Source organism: Artibeus jamaicensis, unplaced genomic scaffold (assembly GCF_021234435.1).
Source record: "Artibeus jamaicensis isolate MK-2021 breed Jamaican fruit bat unplaced genomic scaffold, CSHL_Jam_final contig_482, whole genome shotgun sequence".
Taxonomy (NCBI): Eukaryota; Metazoa; Chordata; class Mammalia; order Chiroptera; family Phyllostomidae; genus Artibeus; species Artibeus jamaicensis.
This window is the reverse complement of record NW_026521857.1, coordinates 924,970-947,472: the sequence shown is the minus strand read 5'-3', so window position 1 is coordinate 947,472 and position 22,503 is coordinate 924,970. Positions and strand designations below refer to the sequence as shown.

Sequence of the window (22,503 nt, the reverse complement as noted above, 5' to 3'; positions counted from 1 at the left end):
CCTCTCTCTCTTCCCTTCTCTCTAAAATCAATAAGTATGCCCTTGGTTGAGGATAAAAAAAGGAGTTTAGTTTGTCATATATGATCATTCAGTAAGCATTTACTGAGCACCAACTGTAAATGCAGATACTAAGGTAGGTCATAGGGAAACAAAGAAGGACTGAGTGGGCCTCGGCACGTGAGTGCTCGTGTTATCACTCCTGCTTCCCATTTCTCTTTTGTTCTTTATAGTAGAGTCTCTGGACAGAGAAGTCTACACTCAGCGTTTGAAATTTTCATTGGCTGCTCAAACCAGTGGCATTTGGCATCTGTCCCCATCATCTCAGTGCTTGTCACCTAAAGCTCCTATTTGCACACAAGTGCTTGCTTGCCATGGGTCTCAGAGTCCCCTGTGGACAGTGAGCATGTTTTAAACCCCAAATTCCAACATATGGTCCAAAAACACATTGCTTTTCTAATTTGTGAGTATTTTATATAAGCGTCTTTAAAATGTTTAAAATTAAATTGTGCTAGTAAGTCCCTAACAAATTTCCTTTACAGGAAAGAAATAAATTTTATTACATCAGGCTTTTCTGAGGAAAATCTGTGCTATATGTTCATCAAATCCATATGCTTTAACTTGTAAAACCTTCTATAATCATAGTCTATGACAGTTGGAAAAGGTCTGAAATATCACCTAAGTCAGGAGATTTAAATTTTTTACTTTATTGTTTAAAAGATGAAACACTTTTTAAAGCTAGCTATTACCAAGAGTTGCAGAATATAAAACATTTCAGACTGGAGCTGCTTTGGTCGGAGGAGAGGTGAAGGGCTCAGACTGCTCTCTTCTGATCTTCCTCCCCCATCCTGCCACCTCTTCTTCCACAGATTTGGGACCTGCATGCCACAAAAATAATGACCCAGCTGCTCCTCCTGTCTCCAGTGAGGAAACTGAGACACAAAGAGAATGTGACCTCATTTTAACTGATCACACCTGTAACAACCCTGTTTCCAATAAGGTCACATTATGAGATATTGGGGGTTAGGACTTCAACATATGATTTTGAGGGGTGTGCAATTCAACCCAAAGCACTGCTTCCTGCCCTATTGGGAAGAAGGTCTTGATCAAGCCAAGGAAGCCCCTTAAACCAGGTTCTTAAGGGAAAGATATGAGTCTATTTGACTAGTGCTGGGAAAAAGTCAGGAGACAGGGTATGTAGAGAGACATCCCTGAAAAGGCACTGTAACCAGGTAGAGGTATTAGACTGAGCCCTAGAGGAGACACTTCCTTTACTGTCAAAAGAAAGCAGGGAAGAGAATGGGATGAGTTTGGGTGCAAAGTAAATCTGCAGATTTAGAGGAGGGAACCCAAGAGCATGCCTTTCAGATGGTGCCAGCTTTCTTCATGAAGCAGGGGGAGAAATCGCCTATTGAGCTGACAGTGGAGTTTGGGATTGGGGCTCATTAAAGGGTCAGGCAATAAAACCAGAGGCTTGAGGAGAGCAGAGGAAGTCTGAAATAGCCCTGTGCATAACGGACAACAGCCAGTTGTGTCTAGATTAGGCACCCAGTGCATCATTACAGAAGAGGACCTATTGCTATAATAGAAAATTGGGAGTATGGGAGGGTGAGCTGAGCAGGGGAACAGACAAGGGCTGCCTAACAGTAGTAAGGGCCCAGATAGCATTGGTGACCATAAGTTTATAGTGGCACCATCTGCAGGGTGTTTGGTTTTTCCAACAATGCTCAACAGCTGGGCAATTGAAGTAGAGAAAGTAAACAATTGAGTTCATTTAGAGCTGAGCTTTGCCCAGGAGAGTGCACTAAAAGGAGAAAGTGGTAAGGAGGTTGAGGATATAACAAGAGGAAGAAAGCTCAGGGGCCCAGGTGGGTGAAGAAGGAAGTGTGAGGTGAGGACGCTATGACTATTTCTGCTGAAGAGGCTGGGGCATGTCCTCTGTTTTCTGTTGACCAGAGCACATGGTTATTGCTGCCTCCTGGAAAAACAGATGTTACCAGATGTGGCATTTAAATGAGTTGCAAACTGATGGGCTCTCCTAGCTGATCTTGCTACTCTAAGGTGGTCCTGACACATCCCAGCTGGGTAATTCAGCAAATTGTACCCAGTGCTGCCCCAACTTTCAGAGCAAGCTCTGAGGACATTCGTATCCTTATGAAAGGAAGTCAATGTCAAATTCATATTTGGTATGTCAGTTTACCCTCTAGGGCAGTCTGCTAATCTATGAGTTTTTTTCAAATGCTGTAAGGACCAACCCTGTTTATTTGGATTTTATTACTGTGAATCTTTCAAGGCTACAAATTTTTCCTTAGCTACCAAATTTAAAATAAAGGTGTGGGTATGATTATATTATTGTTGTTATTATATTATATATGCCTCTACTGATGCTATTAACAGACAATTTAGAACTCCAAGTTAGTAGAATCACTTTGGTATCTTAAAATGCAAGTGACAAGAATTTTAAAAAAGAAAAAATTTAGAAGTATATTTAAAATGTTCCTACCACAGACTGAATAAAACTATGGAAAAATTTTTTTTTCAAGAGCAATGGGGACTCTCATATCCTTCTGGTGAGAATATAAATTAGTACAACCACTTTGGAAACAGTTTGGGATTTTCCATTAAAGTTGCAAATGTGCTTTTCTATCATCCAGCCACTCTGATCCTATTATATGCACAACAAAAATAGATAAAAGATCTACTTAGCAGAATTAGTCATATGGCCTAATAGTGGAGATAACTCAATTGTTCATCAGCATTAAAATGAACGAATATTCATATAATACAGTACTATACAACAGTGATAATTATAGGCTAAAGCTATAGGCAACCACATAGCTGAATTTCATAAACATAATTCTGAGTAGAAGAAGCTAAGTTAAAAGAATGTATACTATATGATCTGTTTATTCAGAGTTTAAAAACTGTAAATTGATTGTAGTGTACAGGAATGTAGAATTAAGTAGGTCAAATGTAAATAAAGGCACAAAGAGGACTTTCATAACAGGACAGTTACCTTTAGGCAAACTCACCCTTAACAGTTGTGGGACTTAAGTGGAGAAATTCATATCATAGGCCTAAATATTTGAAGTTGTAAATTTAACATACCGCCTGTTAAATAAAAGATATTCTACCCTTCTACCTTGACAAATATATCTTCATGGTAAACTAGAAGGCCAGATTGGACCTCAGAATTCTTGGACTGCTTAGAGCTTCTCACTGGAACATGTGACACAAGAAGAAATGGCCCCCAGACTGCTGGGCCATTCACCTTCGCCTCCTGCCCTCCACTCTATCCCATCAAGGGCCTTTGTGTTCATGTATGCACATTTCCTAGTCCTGAAGTCTAACCTTCATCCACAGCCTACTTCAAACATCTTCCCCTAAGTTATCCCTCAGGAAAGAAAACCCAAGGAAGAGGCCCAGGGGACCTGGAAGTGGGTGCAAACTCATTTGGATGAGGAATCCAAATGTCCCTGTACTTGGCCCATGGGTCCAAGATTGTCATGGACAAGGAGGCATGGGTCCCAGATTGTCATGGCCTCTTGGCTGTAAGACTTCTGTCCCCTTGGAAAGGGACATAATTGGGGGAGAGATAGAAGCTCAAAAACAGAAGGCACAACACAAGGTTCCCTGCATGGGGCGTGGGCAGTACTGCATACACAGAAAAGAAAGCATTTGTATTAGGAAGGGCACCCAGAAACCTCCTGTAGTCCTGGCAGTATTCAGGGGCTTGACCCGGGTGGCAGTTTACATTTATAACAATTTATCAAGCTCTACAATTGTTTTATGCAGTTTTCTGCAAGTGTGTTATATTTTACTATAAAGATTTAATGAAATCTCTCTTTCTATATATATGTATATATAGAGAGAGAGAGACTGTATATATATAATTATTCCTTGTCCTGTAGTACAGGACAAGGGATCCTCACAGACAAATCCACTCTTAGTGGCTATCTTTACATTCAGACATCTTGTACAGTTAAAATAGCTCAAGGTGTGAATTCCTAGGGAAAAGTGGACAGAATGTCAAAAACATAGTAACTGTCCCTGCTGATTCTGTTCAGTGTCTGGGGCCAATATTCTTGGGTGACCACGGGGGAATTCAGGCAGAGCAAATGAGTCACAGGCCCATGTCCTCTTGCCTAGCACTACAAGTGCCTCAGAAGAAAATTCTTTCCCCCCCTCTTAACTACAGTTATAAATACAGTGTTTATCAAACTGAAATTACAGGAGGCTGTTCCTGTTCTAGTAGAAGTGAAAGGAGACCAACTCTCAGTTTCTCAATGATCCTCTGTTTGGAGAGCAGTTCTAGGAAGACTTCTTTCCCCATCAGGGTAGCTGTATAGTCATCACCCAGTTTGCTGAGCTTCTACTCTGTGCCAGATGCAAGCCTTATTTTTCTCTTCCACATTTTAAAACATTATTTAGATGGGATTTTCATTCTTGATAGGAAAAATGTTTTCCTTTTACAAATGTCCAGCTTCCTGATCCTCCAAAAGACTTCCATGTGCCCCATATGGGTTAAGTGTCAGGGTTTTTCTAAGAATATGTATTTCAACAAAGGTTCATATAGACATACACAGAGGCACACACACATACCATCCCAAAACTGAACTTTACGGCTGTGAGATGATGAAAGGGAAGTGAAAAACTAGCCCATACTGATCAACCAAAAGCCCCATCAATTCTATTCTTCAAAAAAAAAAAATCAAAATCTGGCCTTTGCCTCTAAGCTGTGCAAAAGCCACATTGCCAAAACATTTCCAGGAAGTGAGAAAAGCACAGAGCTCCAGTGACCTCCACAAGCTGCTGCTGAGGGGTAGAATCAGACATGTTGGGAGGCTTCAGAATGGTACAAGTAGTAATTTGATTAGTTTAAAGGGAAATAATGGAGCAGCAGGGTGGACGAGTGAAAAAAGTTAAATCAATGACAGGATGGAAGTCGTGGGTTACAGACAGGATGGAAGTTGTGGGTTATAGACATCGGAGGGTCACTCACTTTTCCCGATCTGCCCAAATAACAAAGACCTGGCAAACATTATTTTAGACTCCTCCCAAAGTTTATCTTCTCCCTCATTTGTGCCTTCACCAGACCCACTTCATATTCCACCAGAGTGCCTGTGACATTTTATAGCATTGCATTTGTTGGTTCTCCCTACTAAACTGTGGGTTCCTTGAGAAAGGGCCCATATTTTATGTGTCCTTAAAGTTCCAGCTAATGCAGAGTAGAAGCTCCATAACTTCTTTCTTTGATTGCTTAGATGAATGAACGAATGAATGAATGATGGGTTCTTTTCATGAGAATATGGATTTGCCATCTCCAACTGCTATGATGGAATCCTTAAGTGATGAAAAGTGTCTCAGCCTTCCCTAGAGTTTACCCCTTTTCATGATTTTAACTTTTTTTTCCAGGTTCAGGAAGCTGTGAATTTTGTATTGTCATATGCAGGCATGAGGACATCGTGTAGTCCTTTGGAGTTATGAAAAGGAAGAAACTGGTCAGCAGACTAAAACACTGGACTTGTCCTTTTCAAGATCCAGAGCTCCAACATTCCTTGGCCTAAAAAAGAAAATCATCTGGGAAAATGTGGGCAAGGGTGAGTAGTAATGAAAAAAACATACTTCTGCTGTGATTGCCTTTTGTCCGATTCAATTCATATTAGTTCCATCAAAACAATAATACTAATGGCATTCCATTCTCATCCAGGTTTGCAACTAATATTTGAAATCAAAAGGTTGATTTTAGGCCACAAGTTTTTGCTCTGTTAAGTGAATCTTTTTTAAAAGATTTTACTTATTTAGTTTTAGAGAGAGGGGAACGGAGGGAAAAAGAGAGGGAGAGAAACATCAATTTGTTGCCTCTCACATGTGCCCAAACCAGGGACCAAATTTGCAACACAGGCATGTGCCCTGACCAGGAATCCAACCAGTGACCTTTCGTTTTGTGGGATGACATCCAACCAACTAAAGCACATGAATTAGGACAGGTGAATTTTTTTATATGGATACACTATGCCCACAAGAAATCCTCTTCCATTCAAAAATCTCTAGGGAAGCAGTCTTTTGGTAAACAGCTGGAACATTCTTCTTAGTGTAACTAGTGGCCAAGCCAGTCTGGACTTGTACCCACTGAACTGTTCAGAGGCTGATCCCCTCAGCGACGGATCAGCCAGTTCTCTGATGCCTCCAGTCCCTGTCAGCCAGTTACCTTCAAACCATCCCCCTTCCATTCAACCATTTCAAAAAAAAACCCATCTTGTCTCAGGCAGTGGTAAGGCTTAAACATGGTCAGTCCTCCTGTGTAACTAAGACTCTCCGACGCTTTTGTGAAAATTAAGTAGATGTGATGTGTAATTGCGCCTATTAATTGACTTCTAAGGGAGGCAGGCAGCGTGGCACAGCATAGTGGCCCAGGGTCAGGCAGACCTGGATTTCTGTCCTCACTCACCAGTAAAGTAACTGAGAGTCCTTCACTTGGCCCTTTTGAATCTGTTTCCAAATTTATGAAATGGTGATGGGGGATTATCTTGAGAATGGAGAGAAAAGGCACATAAAGTAACATGTGCTCAGAAGAAAAACAGTTAATTCCTTGTTGTGTCAGATCACTAATTAGTCGTCTGTGTCCTATGGAGAACTAACTACCAACACCAGAAAGGAAGTAAGGGACGGTCTCATCATTCCAAAGTCGGCCTGGTTTCACTTGGAGGGGACGGCTGTAAGTTAAATAAAATGACAAGTTTTTCCTTCAAATAATTTGATAAGTATCCAAGGAATTTCTGTGAAAATCTTTAAAAACCAAGTACATTGCCGTATTACCATGACGTTTTAAAGTAAAATGATGACCTCTTAAAAATTCCTCTTAGTCCTAGAATTCCATGACAAAATCTGGCACAGAAGCAGACACTTCAGAGGATTCAACCAAATAAGTCACAAATCTGAACTGGAACAAATTACACTTATTGTGATTTTTTAGCATGAATATTAATTTCTTAGTGAAGAGTAAAATGAAAGTCATCTATTTTAATTTTTAACTACCTACTCAACCACTTTTATCAAACAGAGACAAAAGCAGAGCAGAGTAGGGAAGGGGATGGGGAGAGAAAGAAGAGTAGTATTCTATTAAGCAAGCCAGTATTTCATTCCACATGAGTCCCTACAATGAACATAAACACTGTTATTTTTAGAAATACATGTTGGTTCTCAACTTTTGGTATTCTAGCCCTGAAAAACAGACAATTCTACCACCTAAAATCTTTCATTTGCTTTATAATTATCTATGTTCAGAGTCTCCAAGTGTTATTTGAGATTATTAATTTCATCACTTCTGGGGTTTTTTCATCATTAAACTTTATTTGAATGCACACACACTTGTAACTTCATGCTATACTAAGTACAATGTAAATATTTGGAGATTATTAGTTTCACCTAATAAAAAAGAGCATGTATTTCTTGTCATCAATGCTTTCCACGAATACATTCCTGCTCCTCCTTTGGGGGCAGTATGCTAGTAAAAATATGGACCTGAAGCCACACCTGATTTGAACTCCAGCCAGGACACTAATGAGTAGTGTGACCTTGAACAGGTTATTTAACATCTCTGTGTCTCAGTTCCTTCATCTATAAAGTAGGGCTGAATGGGCACATTGCTTAGAGTTGTGCTTTGGCACATTCATTGAGTATAAGCTCTCAAAAGAGGACTCAGTGAAGCCCAGAGTTCTACAGCACAGAAAAAGTAGTGTGTGCAATAAAGGAAATGACTAAAGGAGGAAGATGGGAGAAATAGAGTGTGAGCAAAGGCCTGGGGGGAGAATGGGGCTGCAAGAATCTGGCTCAGGGTAGACTTGGTTGCTCCCCTGAGCTCCCTGATGCTGAGATGTTTTGGTTCCAGCAGCAACAGTGAACATACCATGAGGGCATGGCTAGCAAAATCTTTTGAAGAAACCCGTGCTAACCTTATAAACACTCTTAAAAGTGAGCTCCTCACCAAAAAATAAAAAAATAAAAATAACCTCAGCAAATAATAGCCAGTTCTGAGGTCATTGTGCAAATACTGCTGAGAGCCTGTGCTCACACCTGGAGAGCCACCTGAGGGCTGCAGGGAGGCTGGCCCCCTGCAGCCTGCTTCTGCCTTTCTGCATGAATCAGTGGTGCCGAGGCAGCTAGTTCCAGTTCCCCAGACCAACTGTGCTCCTGCTTCTCAGGGAGTTCACCCAGGTAGTGTGAAAATGGCCATAATGGGGGTATTCACACCACAGAAATTTGCAAAGATTACACATCAGGGCAATTTGGTCTTGTTTCATTTTTTTATAAAGCCGGTAGTTTAACAATTCCCAGTGCACCACTGGGGATGATAAAGGAGCTGGCTCAGAAAAATGGAAAAACTGAAAGAAAAATCTTTGAAACTGTAAAACTTTTTTCCTTTTTTTGGCATTCCTTACTCTCTCCTTTTATACTAAGGCAGGAAGCTGGCAGTTGAACACAGTCTGTTGTGGTTAATCTAAATTAAAAAAGCTAGACCGAACTACTGCCTCACAGAGGGTTAGAAAGTATTAACTGACAGAACTTGGAAATTATGTCGTTTTCTCCCATTAAATACAAGTTCACCTCTTGTCCAAAATAGCTGTCAGACTATGTATTCGCACTTGCCATAGGTCTATGATAAATGTCCTAAAAAGAAGATGCAGTAATGTGGAGTAATTCATATATTCTTTTTTCACCTTTTAAAATATATGATTTTTCTGACATATTTAATGGAGTATGATGACTCTATCTACTGAGAATTATTACCTTAATTTCTCACACCTAAATGGCAATTTAACCTGTTTATATTTTTGGATTGTCCTGTGAGAGTAAAGATGAAAGAATAGGGACTGAAATGAAGAAGTAACTCTAACCTGTAATACGTTTAGGAGGTTGATCAGCCTGCCCTAACAAAGTGCCACAGAGTAGGTGATTTAAACAACAGAAATGAACTTTCTCACAGCTTTAGGGCTGGATTTTCAAGACCAAGGTGTCAGCAAGTTCAGTTTCTTCTGAGGCCTTGCTCTTTGGCTTGCCGATGGCCTCCTTCTCACTGTGTCCTCACATGGCCTTTGCTTTGAGTGTGCCTGTGTCCTACTCTCCTGTTAAGAACACCAGTCATACTGGGTTAAGGTATACACTAATAATCTTACTTAACCATAATCACCTCTTTAAAGACCTTATTTCTAAGTACAGTCACATTCTGAGATACTAGGAGTTAAGATTTCAACATATGAATGGCTGGAGGGGGAGGGGTACATGGGGACATAATTCAGCCCATAGCACTGCCTAAACATAAGCATAATTTATTCACAAGAAAAATTTGACAACATCACAGGTTAAGTTCCCAGAAGTGAACTCTGGAGGGATGGAGATTAGGATGCAGGAGATTTGTGGGGAGTGCTCTTGGAAACATCCATAGGCAGTAAAGAACACAGAATTAGGCAGAGGGAAAGGTGGGCCATAGCACAGTTATAATACAGGCCCTGACTGGCTACATGGGCCCTGTGATGCTGGGGTGGTTCATCAGCGTTGTCTAGAGTTGAAGCAAAGGGGCTGAACTCTTATACCCCTGCCCAAACCAGACATAGGATGTGGGCTGTCCCAGGGAGGAGACTGATGTGCAGTAAGAGGCTCTCTTCAGCTGAGGACCTTCTCAGATGAGGATCCAGTTGAGAGCTGCCAGCCACCGAGTTTTCAGGAGCTGACAGAATGATTGAGACACAGCAGGGCCTCTGGTCAGTGCACTGTAGTGTCCATAACAAGAGTTCCCCAAGCAAATGGAAGGACTTACCATTATCTTCCTCAGAAATTTCTCATAATGCCCCTCAGTAGATCAAAGGGTGACCTATTATAAACCCTTAAAAATTTGGTCCATGCTGGACACATAGAAAATGCCCAGCAAGATGGTCAGTGAGTATGGATTACTGGAAAAAGTATGCTCTTTGGAATCAAAAAAAGATATGGGTTCAAATCTCTGCCCTGCTATGTATTAACATTTCTTATTCTCTCTGAACCTACATTTTCTCCTCTAAGAAGTGAGGATAATAATACCAACTTTGCTGGACTATAGCAAGATTTAAATAAAAAATACATACTTAGAGTGTCTGGTATAATGCTGGACACACATAAAAAGTCATCCAAGAATTGGTTCCCTTCCGTTTATTCTAGCAAATGGTTAATTGGTGATAATCAATTACAACCCAGAAATAGAGGCTTGATCTCCTGACTTGAAGAATATTTCTCAAATTCTCATGTGACCAGAATTACCTGTAAAGATTATTAAAATATAGATTTCTTGACCTGCCTCACAGTGAACTAATTCAAAGGACCTAGGGTGAAACCCAAGAATACACAGTTTCAGCAAGCTCTACGAGGGTTTCTGATCCCCAGAAAATCTTAGGGCCCCAGCTCAAGGCTGTGAATGTATCTCAGTAAAAATGTCAGTGCAGTGCTCAGAAGATGCCAGGGGTCACTCCCACTCCCCTGCCTTGTCATTTGTTCTGTTGATGTGGATATATCAGTCACAGAACAAAGACCTCTCTCCCTTTCGTAAATACTCTGTATTCCAAAAACTAAAATGTACATGGATTATGGCAGGTAAAGAATCAAACTAATTCTCCTTTTTAAGATGTAATTTTATTGAGGTGTTAGTTATAACTACAAGGTAATTTAGGGCAGACAGGAATTTTTTGAGGGGAATGGATCCCCTGAGCTTGTCTGGTAAATGGAAAGCACACGCAAAGATGAGATGTCCTGCAGGTGTGAGACTCATTGGGCCTGCACAGAGACCTGTCTGGATGGAGATTTAACTTTCTCAGTTAAACCAAGTAAAATTGAGCTCCCTAGATAGGACTGCTGAAGGCTTTCTGCTTTTGATTATGGGTTCCAACGCCCAGCTGCATTGCAGAAATTATGCTGTCAGAAAGACACTGACCAAGGTCGAGAAAGTAAACAGGAGCTGGAACACAGAAAGTGAGCCCTGAGCATAGATGGGCTTTCACATCAGTACCAGACGTCTTCCCTGATTTAACATGGGCCATGTGGTTTCCCAGTGTCTTCTGTGGCTTCCTTCTTCCATGGAGAGGCCTCATTTATTCTAAAATATGAAGCTTTGGGGATTTCTTGAAAATGGTACTTTCATTCAGTAAAAATATGTCAAGGTGAAAATGTTATCTGTGTGAATCCATCTGGAAAAAGGATCAAATTAAGAACATGAAAATAACAGTCTATTTTCCCCAAATGATCAATATCTAGCCAACCTAATCACTTTTCCGTGTGACAAAATAAGATTTCTTCAAGAATCACAACAAAAATGTTATATTACAATCACCAAGAAGCCTAGGGAGGCTCTGTACTCACCATCTCCATATAAACATCACAAGTGCAGAAATCTGAGATTTTTGCTTTAGACCCATTCTGGGTTTTCGCATTGATAAAGGAGACTCATCTCATCATAGTTCCACAATTTCCTGTATTCTATTTTTTAAGATTTTAAAATATTATTAGAGAGGGCTAAGGGAGGGAGAAAGAGAGGGAGGAAAACTTCGACATGAGAGAGACATTGATTGGCTGCTTCTCACATATGCCCCCCTCCTGAAGGGGGACTGAACCTGCAACCCAGACATGTTGAACCAGCAACATTTAGGTTTGCAGGATGTCCAACCAACTGAGCCACACAGCAGTGAGGGAGATGGGGGCTTTATTCTATTTTTTAAAAAATATTTCTCCAATTTTGACCAGGGCCTTATAATATGCACAGAGTCACTGTTATACTACAAAAAAACCATGTACCTCTCTCCTTGAAGTACTATCCAGAGTCCCTTTGCTCTTTACACTGGCTCATTTAGAGAAGCATCTCTGAGTAAGAAATCCAATTTAACAGTAGGTTTACATCTCATGTGTCCTTCCTGTGTCCAGTTTTCTTTTCACCTCTTCACTATTCTCTGCCATTCCTTCAAAACACAGAATTTTAGAGCTGAAAGAACACATGAGTTAGTGTACAACTGAAGTAAGCTGCAATAACAAGTAAACCCTATTATCTCAGGGGCTTAGTATAGCACAGTTTATTTCTTACCCCCGTGATAGTCAATGTACAGCTATCCTCAGGGATCTAGTTTTCTTCCATCATGTGGCCCCACCATCTCAGGCTTCACTCCTAGCAGTGTAGATAAGAAGAGAGGGGATATGGGACATTGTATGGAGTAGGCCAGGAAAAGTGGAGTCAATCACTTCCATGAACATTCTATTGGCCAAAAGAAGGCTGAGAAATGTAGAAAAGTGCAAAGATGCTAATAGGGTTTACCTCAGAGAAACCTTAGGTGCCCCTTACTTTCAATCCCCTTTAAATTTTTTTAATTGAAGCAACCAAGACCCAGAAAACATAAGTTACATACAGCTAATCAGTGACAATTCAGTTCAATGCTAGCCAAGAGTCTTCTTGTCCATTTCTATCGATTCCAGAAATCTCAAGATACAGTTGGAGCATTGTTTCTAGATCTTTCCAATCAGGGTTCCAAGATGGGGAAGACTGTGGCCATCCTGCTCAGAAACACACAGTTCCAGTGCTGTCCTCTCAGTCTGAGAGCTGGACAGATGAATATTGCAAAAAGCAAGTGCCAGTAGCAAACCCTAATTACAGGAAATGCCTTTTGGATCCTAAGGGATATAAAATTACTTTGCGGAAAGTCAAGAAAAATAGAAACAGAATACTCTGTAATACTTTGTTCAGAGGACAGAAGTTACCTATTAAGGTTGCATTTTGTGCTTGATTCTCTGAAGATGCACGAAAAGGTGGAGACAGAATTTTATAGGGAGAACAATTGTGAGTGATCTCAGCCTGATGTGCAGCCATTACATTGCCTCATAGAAAATACATCTTGAAAGCTTGTGCTCTTCATAGTTGAGATCAAATGTGAGAAGAAACAGAGCTCCAAAACAATACCTGATAAAGATAAGAAAATGGGTGCCGACGAGGATGATCTTCTCTGTGGGCTCTGAAAGCCGTCTGAAGAGCCAGGCTCCACTAGTGGCCAACACCCGGTGTGCGGATCTGGGTAAAACTTTGCCTCACCTCTGACCATCTACAACAATGTCTACTGAACACTTAGTTACATCCTATTTCTCTTAAGTCCAACTTTATCATTACAAAGGTTATATATCTGGATTTTTTTCCTGAACTCTAAAATTTTAATCTGGAGATCTGACATTGAGTAATTAAAGGCTGCCTAGTAGTTCTCCTAGTTTTAAGTCTCTTTAGGTAAACTATTTAACATCCTGCAGTCTCCCTTCCCCCACCATAACAGCTAGGGAGGGAATAAGAAATAAAAATTAGATCTGCCACTGGAAAATTAAGGTGTTGATTTAATCTAACCATTTCTTATCACATAAAGTCAAATAACAATGATCATAGAAATTGGATTTACAGCTGTGCCAGATTACATTACTTTATTTAGCTGTCTTTTCCCAAAATATAATTGCATTTCATACATTTACAGGTCAGACATTAAAATGGCAAAGAGTTTAATTATATGTGCCTTCATTTTTAATCTTTCTAGCTCATTCTCTTCATTCTGTGTCCACTGTTTCCCCTCTTTAAAAGAAATTTTATCCTTATAAGTCGAGCGAATATTGTGCCCAGTTTATTGACAGTGATATTGCAGCCAGTTAAACTAATGAGTTTACTGAATCACAGGTTAGTTTACTGCCAAGCTTGGGCTCAAATCAATGGTCAGAATGGAGGACAGAAGGGATGGAGGCAGTCCAGGTAGATATCTCCAAAGCCTGGAAGTAAGTTAGCTTTCAGAATTAAAGTAGGAAAATTTAATATAAAATGTATGCAAACTAGTAAAACAAAAATGGATATAATTAGCCAGTTGCAGAAGTGAGCCAGGAAGTCATTCATCAATATATAAAATAGAAGTCTGGAGGAGCATCTCAAACTGCAGTCCCATTGATCTGGGGGTAAAATAATAAGGAAGATTTACATGTGGTTGTAAGTCAGTGAACAGAAAACCAAGTGGCTATGTCATGCCTGTCTGGATAAAAGCTATGTGAACAGAAGGAGTTGGTTAGCCAAGGAAGTAATAAAAAGAATCAGAGGGTCTTAGAGACTCTCTAGATGGCAGAGCCTATGAACCTTGAAGATTTAGGAAAGACCATCTTGGCAGTGTTCACCAAAGCATATGGGGAACTAAAGCACTTGGCAAGACTGTTCCTTTTGTGGGTAAGTGTGCCTCAAGCCATTGACAGTAATATTCTAATATCAAGTAAAAGCCTTTGTACTTATTCTGTAGACAACAAGCAACCTTGTGATAATTTGGCTCCTCATATAGTAAGCCTATTGACAGAGCTGCCTCAAAGCTTTCTTGTCTACTTGCCCGTTGTATTATTATTTTAAACTACTGTCATTAAATTGATGCTGTGAGCTGGTTCCACCTTAAACATGCCAACAAAATCACTTTTGTGAAACTAACAGACCTTAGACCATGGTATATTCTTCAACTTAAACACCGCCTTATGGGGTACATACACCTGGGCAGGCAGTAATGTTGCCTAGCAAGAGGTCTGCCTTTACTCTGTGCTCTTTCTGAACTACAGCTGAACCAGCCACATGTAATTTTGAACCATATAGAAAATCAAGATCAAGATGTTCTAATAACATGACTGCCTTTACTGACCTGACAAAACAATTGCCATATTGTAAGCCAGAAGCAGTCTGCAGAACAGAGGGATGGAAAGATACTAAACCATTTTAACAGGCCATGTGCTGATTTTCAATTGTATCTGGGACCCTGCCATAGACAAGTTTATCAAAGATACCAGTGTAGTTGACAGGCTAATGTTTTCCAGGTTTTTCACACTTTATCCAGTTGCAGTAATTGTTAGGTGATAAATACAGTGACAGCTCATTACAAAATTCAGCTTCCAGAGCTGAAAGGTTAAGTGACACCTCTCACTTGCTGGGTAATAGGTTAGCATCTTACCTCTGTTTCTTCTTTACTTTCTACATCACAACTCTGTCTGGAATCTTGTTCACTTGAAGCCTTAGATTTCACATAAAACCTGTTGTGGTGAAAGTCAGAAGGCCCTACTATAGAACTTCAGGAATATGTAAAACAGTACACAGAAAGCAAAGGTAATGGCAATGAAAAATACGGCATAAAAACTTGAGAGCATTAACCCTAGTCTCTACAAGATTTTTGACTAGGTACGTGTGTGTTTGTCTGTTTTCCCTGTATGTCTACGGAGAAAGGTTCATATACTCTTACTTCCTCATGCCAGCCTGTTATACACATATAAACCCATGTCCACGGAAGTTAACTACTTGGATATTCTGGTTTCTCTTCAGATGGTATAAATCTTTCACCTTTTACTAAATATTTCCATGGAGAGGAACAGTTCTGAGTTATTATCCAATTTTTTGAAGGCTTGCAGTTTCAGAGCTTAAAAAAAGGAGTTAACTACTTGGGTTTTTTAAATAGCTTTCTTGGGGTATAATTGACATATATAAACTACATGTATTTAAAATGTATCTCTTTATAATGTTGCCATATGTATACACCTATAAAACCATCACCATAATCAAGATAATGAACACAATCATCACCCCGAAAAGTTTCCTCATGACCTTGACAATCTCATCTTCTGCCACTTCCTACTCCATTTCCATCCCCAGGAAACCATCGATCTGATTTCTGTCATTACATATCAGTTTGTCATTTCTGGAGATTTACTGAAATGGATCACAGTTCATATTTGTGTTTTGTGGCTTCTTTTAGTCAGTATAATTATTTTGGTTTTCATCTGTGCTGTGGCATATATCAATAGTTAATTTCTTTTCATTTTTGATGAGTAGAATTCATTGAATAGATGGACTACGTGTATTTATCCATTTTTCTGTTGATAAATACTTGGCTTAATTCCAGTTTAGGACAATTAGTAATAAAGCTCCATGAAATTTTATGTAAAAGTCTTTCTATGGACATGCGCTTCCTTTTCTCTTGGGTAAACACTTAGGAATAGATGCCTAGGTCATGGTTTAGGTGTATGTCTAACTTTCTGAGAAGCTAACAAACAGGTTCCAAAGTGGTTGTACCACTTTACATTCCCATCAGCAACATATGAGAGTTCCAGTTTCTCCACATCCTGGCCAACACTTGGCATAATCAGATTTTTTCTTTTAATTCTAGCCATTCTAATAGGTGTATTGTGGTATTTTATCATGGTTTTACTTTGCATTCCCCTAATGATTAATGATGTTGAGCATCTTTCCATGTGCTTATTTGTCATTTGTATGCCTTGTAAAGTATATCTGTTCATATATTTTTTCCATTTTGTAAATTAGTTTTTTTCCTTATTATTGAGTTTTGAGATTTTTAAAAATTTATCCTGGATGCAATTATTTTGTCATATATACACATGTATTGTAAATATTTTCTTCTGGTCTCTGGCTTCTCTTTATTCTATTAACAGTGTCTTTAAAAAAGCAGACATTTTTAACTTTGATAAGTTCTACTTATTAATTTGTTCTTTTATGGACTTTGCTTTTGGAGTGGTATCTAAGAAATCATTGCCTAACCCAAGGTCAAAACATTTTCTCCTACGTTTTCTTCTAGATGTTTTATAGTTTTAGGTTTGGAATCATCGGTATTGGCATAAGGTTTTTGGGACTGCATGAGGTCACCCATGCAGTGACTGTTTCTAATAATGAGAAGAGTTGCAGGAAGAGGAGGATCCAAGAAAAGAAAGAGAAAGAATAGCCAATGGGGCAGAGGACCAATCTGGAGAGTATAGGAACAGGGAAGCCAAATTTAAAAAGTGTTTCAAGTGTTTTTTGCTCAAAAGAGCAAAAGCAGCTGAGATGTTAAGGTGCCATTTTTCATCTCTAAAATTTATTACTAGATTAAGTGAAATAAGTACCCAGAATGGTGTGTTAAGGTGCTTCAGGCTACAGGCCAGGTAACAGAAATCTCAATTAAAAGTAGCTTAAACAATGAGAATGTTTATCATGTCACATAGTATAACTCTGGAAGAAGAGTAGTTGTGAGTTTGGTTAATTCATTGGCTCAAAGATGTCATCAAGGACTTCATCTTTGGATTCTGCTATTTCCATAAAGGCAAGATGGCAGTTCCAGATGTTATATTCTCTCACAGTGTCCAGAGGTTGGGATAAAGGGGACAGACTTTCATTGTATATCTTTTCAAGGGTGAGGAAACTTCACCAGTAGCTCCCCTGCAGAACTTGCTTTCAAATGAACCAGAATGTGGCACAACCCATGCCTAAACTAATCCTGGCAGGGAGAATGTTATAAATCAACATTCACACTCTGGGTTTGAGGAACAGAGACCCTGAAGGGCATGGCCATTCTGAGAATGGAAAGATTCAGGATTCTGTGAGAGAGAAAGAATTAAAGGGTTGGTTCTTGGGTTAATAACCCATACTGTCCCCAGTACAAGTGCCTGGCATTCTAAACATGCCCTTTCCTCCATAGCAATGATTCAGATACAGCAGGTTATGAATAAATATGCATTATCTCTCAGACAAATGAGAAGTTTGCTTTGCTCAGGTTAGTGTTGGAGCAACTACTTGATTGCTCACCTGTGCCTCCCATAGCATCATAGAACCTGGGGTCAGAAGAGACCTTGAAAATCCGTGATTCTCAATACAAAATCCCCATGACTTTGTGTGTTAGACAAGGTCCCAGCAAAAATACATGGCATATTCCAATTATCCTAATTTAATAAGAACACAGAGGGATCGAAGCCAGGACCAGCTATGAGTGAGGGCAGAGCACAGTGAGACCACAGGGTAATGCAACAACCAGGCTAGTACCAGAGAGGCCTTCCTGTCACACCTGGGCCCAGGGTGACAGAGAACTCTGAAGAATGGCCACCCAACAGAAGCTCAGACCTATGTCAAGGGGCATAGTAAGCTTATAGCAACCTTGCAAGATGAGGGGACCTGGGGAATAAATGAACCCAGGACTTCACTTCCAACCTCTCTCCAACTAGACAACAGAAGGCAAGGGAACCCATCAGCAGAGTCCCTACAGATGAGACTCTGGGCACAAAGCAGGGCAGAAAAGGGTAAAGATGGTTTTGGAGGGGCAAGTAAAAGTTATCCAGCCCTGGCTGGTGTAGCTCAGTGGATTGAGAACAGGCCTGCGAACAAAAGGATCGCGGTTCGATTCCCAGTCAGGGCACATGCCTGGGTTGTAGGCCAGTTCCCAGCAGGGGACACACGAGAGGCAACCATACATTGATATTTCTCTTTCTCTCTCCTTCCCTTCCCCTCTAAAGAGAAACAAATAAAATAATTTAAAAAAAAAAGATATCCAGCCTGCCCCAAAAGGGGAGAGCAGCCACTCCCGAGGCCACTGATTTCACCTTGGGACAACTCTGACTGCAGGAAATCTCCCAGTCAAGCCAAGGGTTCCATACCGAATAGACCTATTACCTCATCCTCACAACAACACTACATACACATAGAGACAACAGTCCACACATCTCACAGCTGAGCGCTGGAGCGAAAGTCGCTGAGACTTTAGTTTACTTCTTAATCCCAGTGTCTGACAGAGATTGACGGTAAAGGTCTCCACTGTCTTTTCCTTAGTAGAGTGGTTCTTAAATAGGGGTGATTTTGCCCTCAGGAGACATTGGCTATGTCTGGAGACATTCACAGCTTTGGGTAGGGTCTGCCTGCTCCTGGCATTCAGTGGGTAGAGGTCAAGGATGCTGCTAAACATCCTACAATGCACAGAACAGCCCCACATTAAAGACTAATATGGTTCCAAATGTCAATAGTGCCAATGATGAAAAACTCCACAGGAGCTGAGTCTGCAAGGCTGTTGTGTAGGACCTTCCCTGGAATCCACACCCTGAAGATCCCCCTGTGTACCTGGGCTGAAATCTTTCTTTTCAAGGTGAGCGAATGAAAAAGAGCACTAGAACCCATTGAGAGAAGGAAGGGGAGGAGTTAGTGGGAGTAAGATGCAGGACTGAGGCAGGTAAGCATTGAGGGGCTCTTGGCTTATACTTGGAATGGCTGTTGTTGAATTTCCCCTTGGTCAACACCCCAACTCCTGAGCTGACAGTGAGGGTAGGAAGTATGGCTATGTTGCAGTGGACCAGTGCCAGCCACTCATCAGCCCACACACTATTATCGCATCCCAACATCAGCTCTTTGCAGGCACGCATATAAACAAAACCAGCCACAAGAACATAAGAAAAAAATCAAAGTTGTTTGGTTTTCTGTCCAGAAAAGACTGTTGGACTATTTCAGCCCCAAGTCCAAAGGAAATGACCCATCATGACCACAGGAAGCTGTGTCTGGCATTTAGATACTGAAGCTTGTGCTTTCCTTGTGCTGGAACCATTTCCTGGAAAAGCAGCTGCTGACACCACCCTGTTTGTCTGATCACCCATGTTATGGCTAAAAAATTGTTAAACATCAGCTATGACCAAGAATCAAGAGCAGGTGAACTTAGCTTCTGCTAAAGGTCAGCAGGTGGGAGCGTTTGATAAACATTTGCTTCATACAACAATTTCTTTTATTTGACCTATTATAGATAAATAAGAAGTAGCTTATTTTAAGTGAATCTTACAGACATCTAAAGTTTACCTATTTAGGAATAACCTTAATGTTGCCATCTTTGGGAGTGAGAATCTTTCCAAAATGTGTATATTTCTTTCCTTGAGTAACAAAGTATGTTAACAATAAATCTACCTTTTAAAGTGACTCAGTGAGGCAGGCAGCCCACTTTGCACACTCAGCATTAGCCTCACCACGACAATGGGAAAAGGAGGCAGTGGTGGCCTAAGCACTGCCTAAGCAGTCTTAAAGCAGGAGGACTCAGTGCTGTTCCACGTGGTACAGGACAGAGTGACAGTTTTGATGTTTGGGATGATACAGCACTGATAAAACTTATAGTAAAGCTGTGGCTTTGTTTAAGCATGCTCTAAAGAATGGTGATGTTTCTGAAGCTTATGATAAACCTAAAAGAACACCTGCTAGAGAGCATAAAAACCAGAAAGAGAATACCACAACTCCTTTGAAGCAGTGGAAAGTTGGTGACAAATGTTTTGCCATTTGCTCAGAAGACAGCTTCAACCGATTTTAAGAGAGAAAACTGTTGTGGTTTATACTGGCTATGGAAACAGGAGCAAAATCTGTCTGATCTACTTTCCCCAAAGTCTAAAATAGCTAATTGTATAGAACAGAATGCCCTTCGAAATGAAAATGAAAATCAAATTTCAACAGAAGGAAATGAGAATTTTTCCAGGTATCCTGGAAATAAACCAAATAACATCAAGTTGAAAGCTTCTCTGTAGAACTCTTTTCTCCCTCCACCGCCACGCCCCCCCCCACCCCCCGCCAAGATCAGGACAGGGACCGGGAAACCAAGTCTAAAATTCAATGGCTCACCACCACCACCACCACCCCACCACTAGTACCACCCTTCCTATCATGCTGGCTGCCTCCATTTCCTCCTGAACCACCACCTCCCATATGCCCGGGTTTTCTCAATGATCGTGACGCTTTGGAAAGTATGTTAGCCTCTTGGTACATGAGTGGCCTTCACACTTGTTAGCATATGAGTTTTAAGCAAATTTAAAAAAAAGGGAAAGTGCTCACATTTTAATTAAGGAGCAATTCCTACAATATTATTTGATAGGTGCCACTCTCTCCCAAGGAGAAGGGTATTTTGATATGGCCTGGTCAATGTGAACAGTTTTCATCCTTTTCTTCATGAACACTTGGCTGATCGGCAATCATTTGCATTTTTCCTTGGTGCATGTGACTCATGCTTAATAATCTGCCAGGTGTTTCTAGGGAATAATCAGTTTGAATAACTGAACATGGAAATGCAAGTGGTTAAAAGAAACTCAAGGTCACGTATAGTACAGAAAAGTCAATCTGTCAATATCACTATTGAGCACATTTGTATGTTGTAACTTTCTTAGTATTTTAAGCTTTTTAATTAATGCTTTTAAAAATAAATGACAAATTTTTATAAAGTGACCTAGGACAATGATTATAGTGTAAAAATAGAAAAGAGCAAGCTGTCCTCAGACACAGGAGCAATTTGTCCAGGCATTAAGGGAACCCAGATCATGACCTTTTTTCAAGGCTTTGGCAGAAGCTTGTTCTAGCAAAAATTCTCCATAGCTTCTCTTTGTCCTCCCTTTGTGTAGCTGTCAGCTGTTACTCTTTATTTATAGCACCAGGCCTGTCCACCTATAATCTTTGCCTTCTAGTAAAAACTACTATGTGCTAGCACAATTTTTCTCCATTTTTGACTGCATGCTAAAATCCCCTGGGAGTTTAAAAATTATCCATTGCTGTGTCCCATTTCCAGTGTTCTAATTTCATTATTCTGGGCATGACCTGGGCACTGGGATAGTTTAAAACACCCCAGGTGATTCTGTTGTGCAGCCAGGGTTGAGAACCACTCAGATAGGAAATCTGAAATTTATTAGAATAAAACATAAGTGTTAATTATGACCTGAGAGATTTTCCTACAATAAGTGTCAGTATATAAACCAGTAAGCTTTAGTATATGAACTAGTATTAGAACTCTTTGCATCCACTTTCTCATGCTTAGCTGTGCTCCAGGAAGTGATGAAAGCTAGAAGAGAGGTAGGATGGGTCAGTGGTGAAGTGGTCAGAATTAGAACTAACTGCCTAGGTTCAAACCTTGACTCAGCCATTTACTGTGTTACCTTGAGCAAGTGTCTGAACCTTCTTGTGCCTCAGCCTCATCAATAGAGTGTTGAGAGGATTATATAGGTCTATGCACACAGAGGACTGAGAATAGAGCCTGGCACAATATCAGTGATATCAGTTTTGGCAAAAGACAAAATTCACTTCAGATGGTCAAGGTGGAGAGACAGAAGTATGGGCAGAGCTAAAGGAATAAACCAGGGATGTTGTTGTAGTAACGATGAGAAGCTACTGCTAGCCTAAGCTGGAAGGGGAAAAAGTTGTGTTACAAGAACCCAGTGAAAGCTAAGTCTGTGGAGAAACACAGAAACTGCCCTGGATGAGGCAAAGAAGTAGGGAGGAAGTAGGGAAGAAATACCCTGACCTTTCTCTGCTTCCAGCTTCTAATCTCAAGATCAACTTCACTGAGCACACAAAAAAGGGGAAGAATGAATTTGAATGGGTGGGAAGGTAAATGGAGAGTACTCAGCACAGTTAGCTGTCATTATCTTGAGGGGGGGAAGTCATCAGAGAAAGGACTTTTTGCCCTAGAGCGGGCAGACTTTATGTAGTTTAGCTGTAGAATTGCCCCTCAAGCCACACTCATTCTGGAAGAAAGATGCCCTGATAACAGATTTTTTTGTACCAAACTGAAGTGTTTCAATATTGCTGTGAGCAAAAGTTTAATTTTAAAAATTGTCATACACTTGTTGGGTATTTCAGGGCTTAGCACAAAACACTTCATCCCTATGGAATTGTTCACGTCCCTCCCTGAACCT

The 22,503-nt window shown here is 40.4% G+C and overlaps 1 protein-coding gene, 1 non-coding gene and 1 pseudogene across 2 annotated transcripts in view; all 3 read left to right on the top strand.

Annotated features, from left to right (window-relative positions):
• Positions 1–22,503, top strand: part of NEDD9 (neural precursor cell expressed, developmentally down-regulated 9) — a 180,393-nt gene that overhangs the window by 59,173 nt on the left and 98,717 nt on the right. The window contains exon 2 of the mRNA XM_037152909.2: positions 5,413–5,597. Within this exon, the coding sequence (XP_037008804.2) occupies positions 5,586–5,597 (12 nt within the window). The 5' untranslated portion in view covers positions 5,413–5,585. The remainder of the gene's footprint in view (positions 1–5,412; positions 5,598–22,503) is intronic.
• LOC119054864 (survival of motor neuron protein-like) lies at positions 12,998–20,730 on the top strand (annotated as a pseudogene).
• On the top strand, positions 15,351–15,467 carry LOC119054879 (U5 spliceosomal RNA). The gene has a single exon (XR_005083590.2). It is a non-coding gene; the product is annotated as a U5 spliceosomal RNA (small nuclear RNA).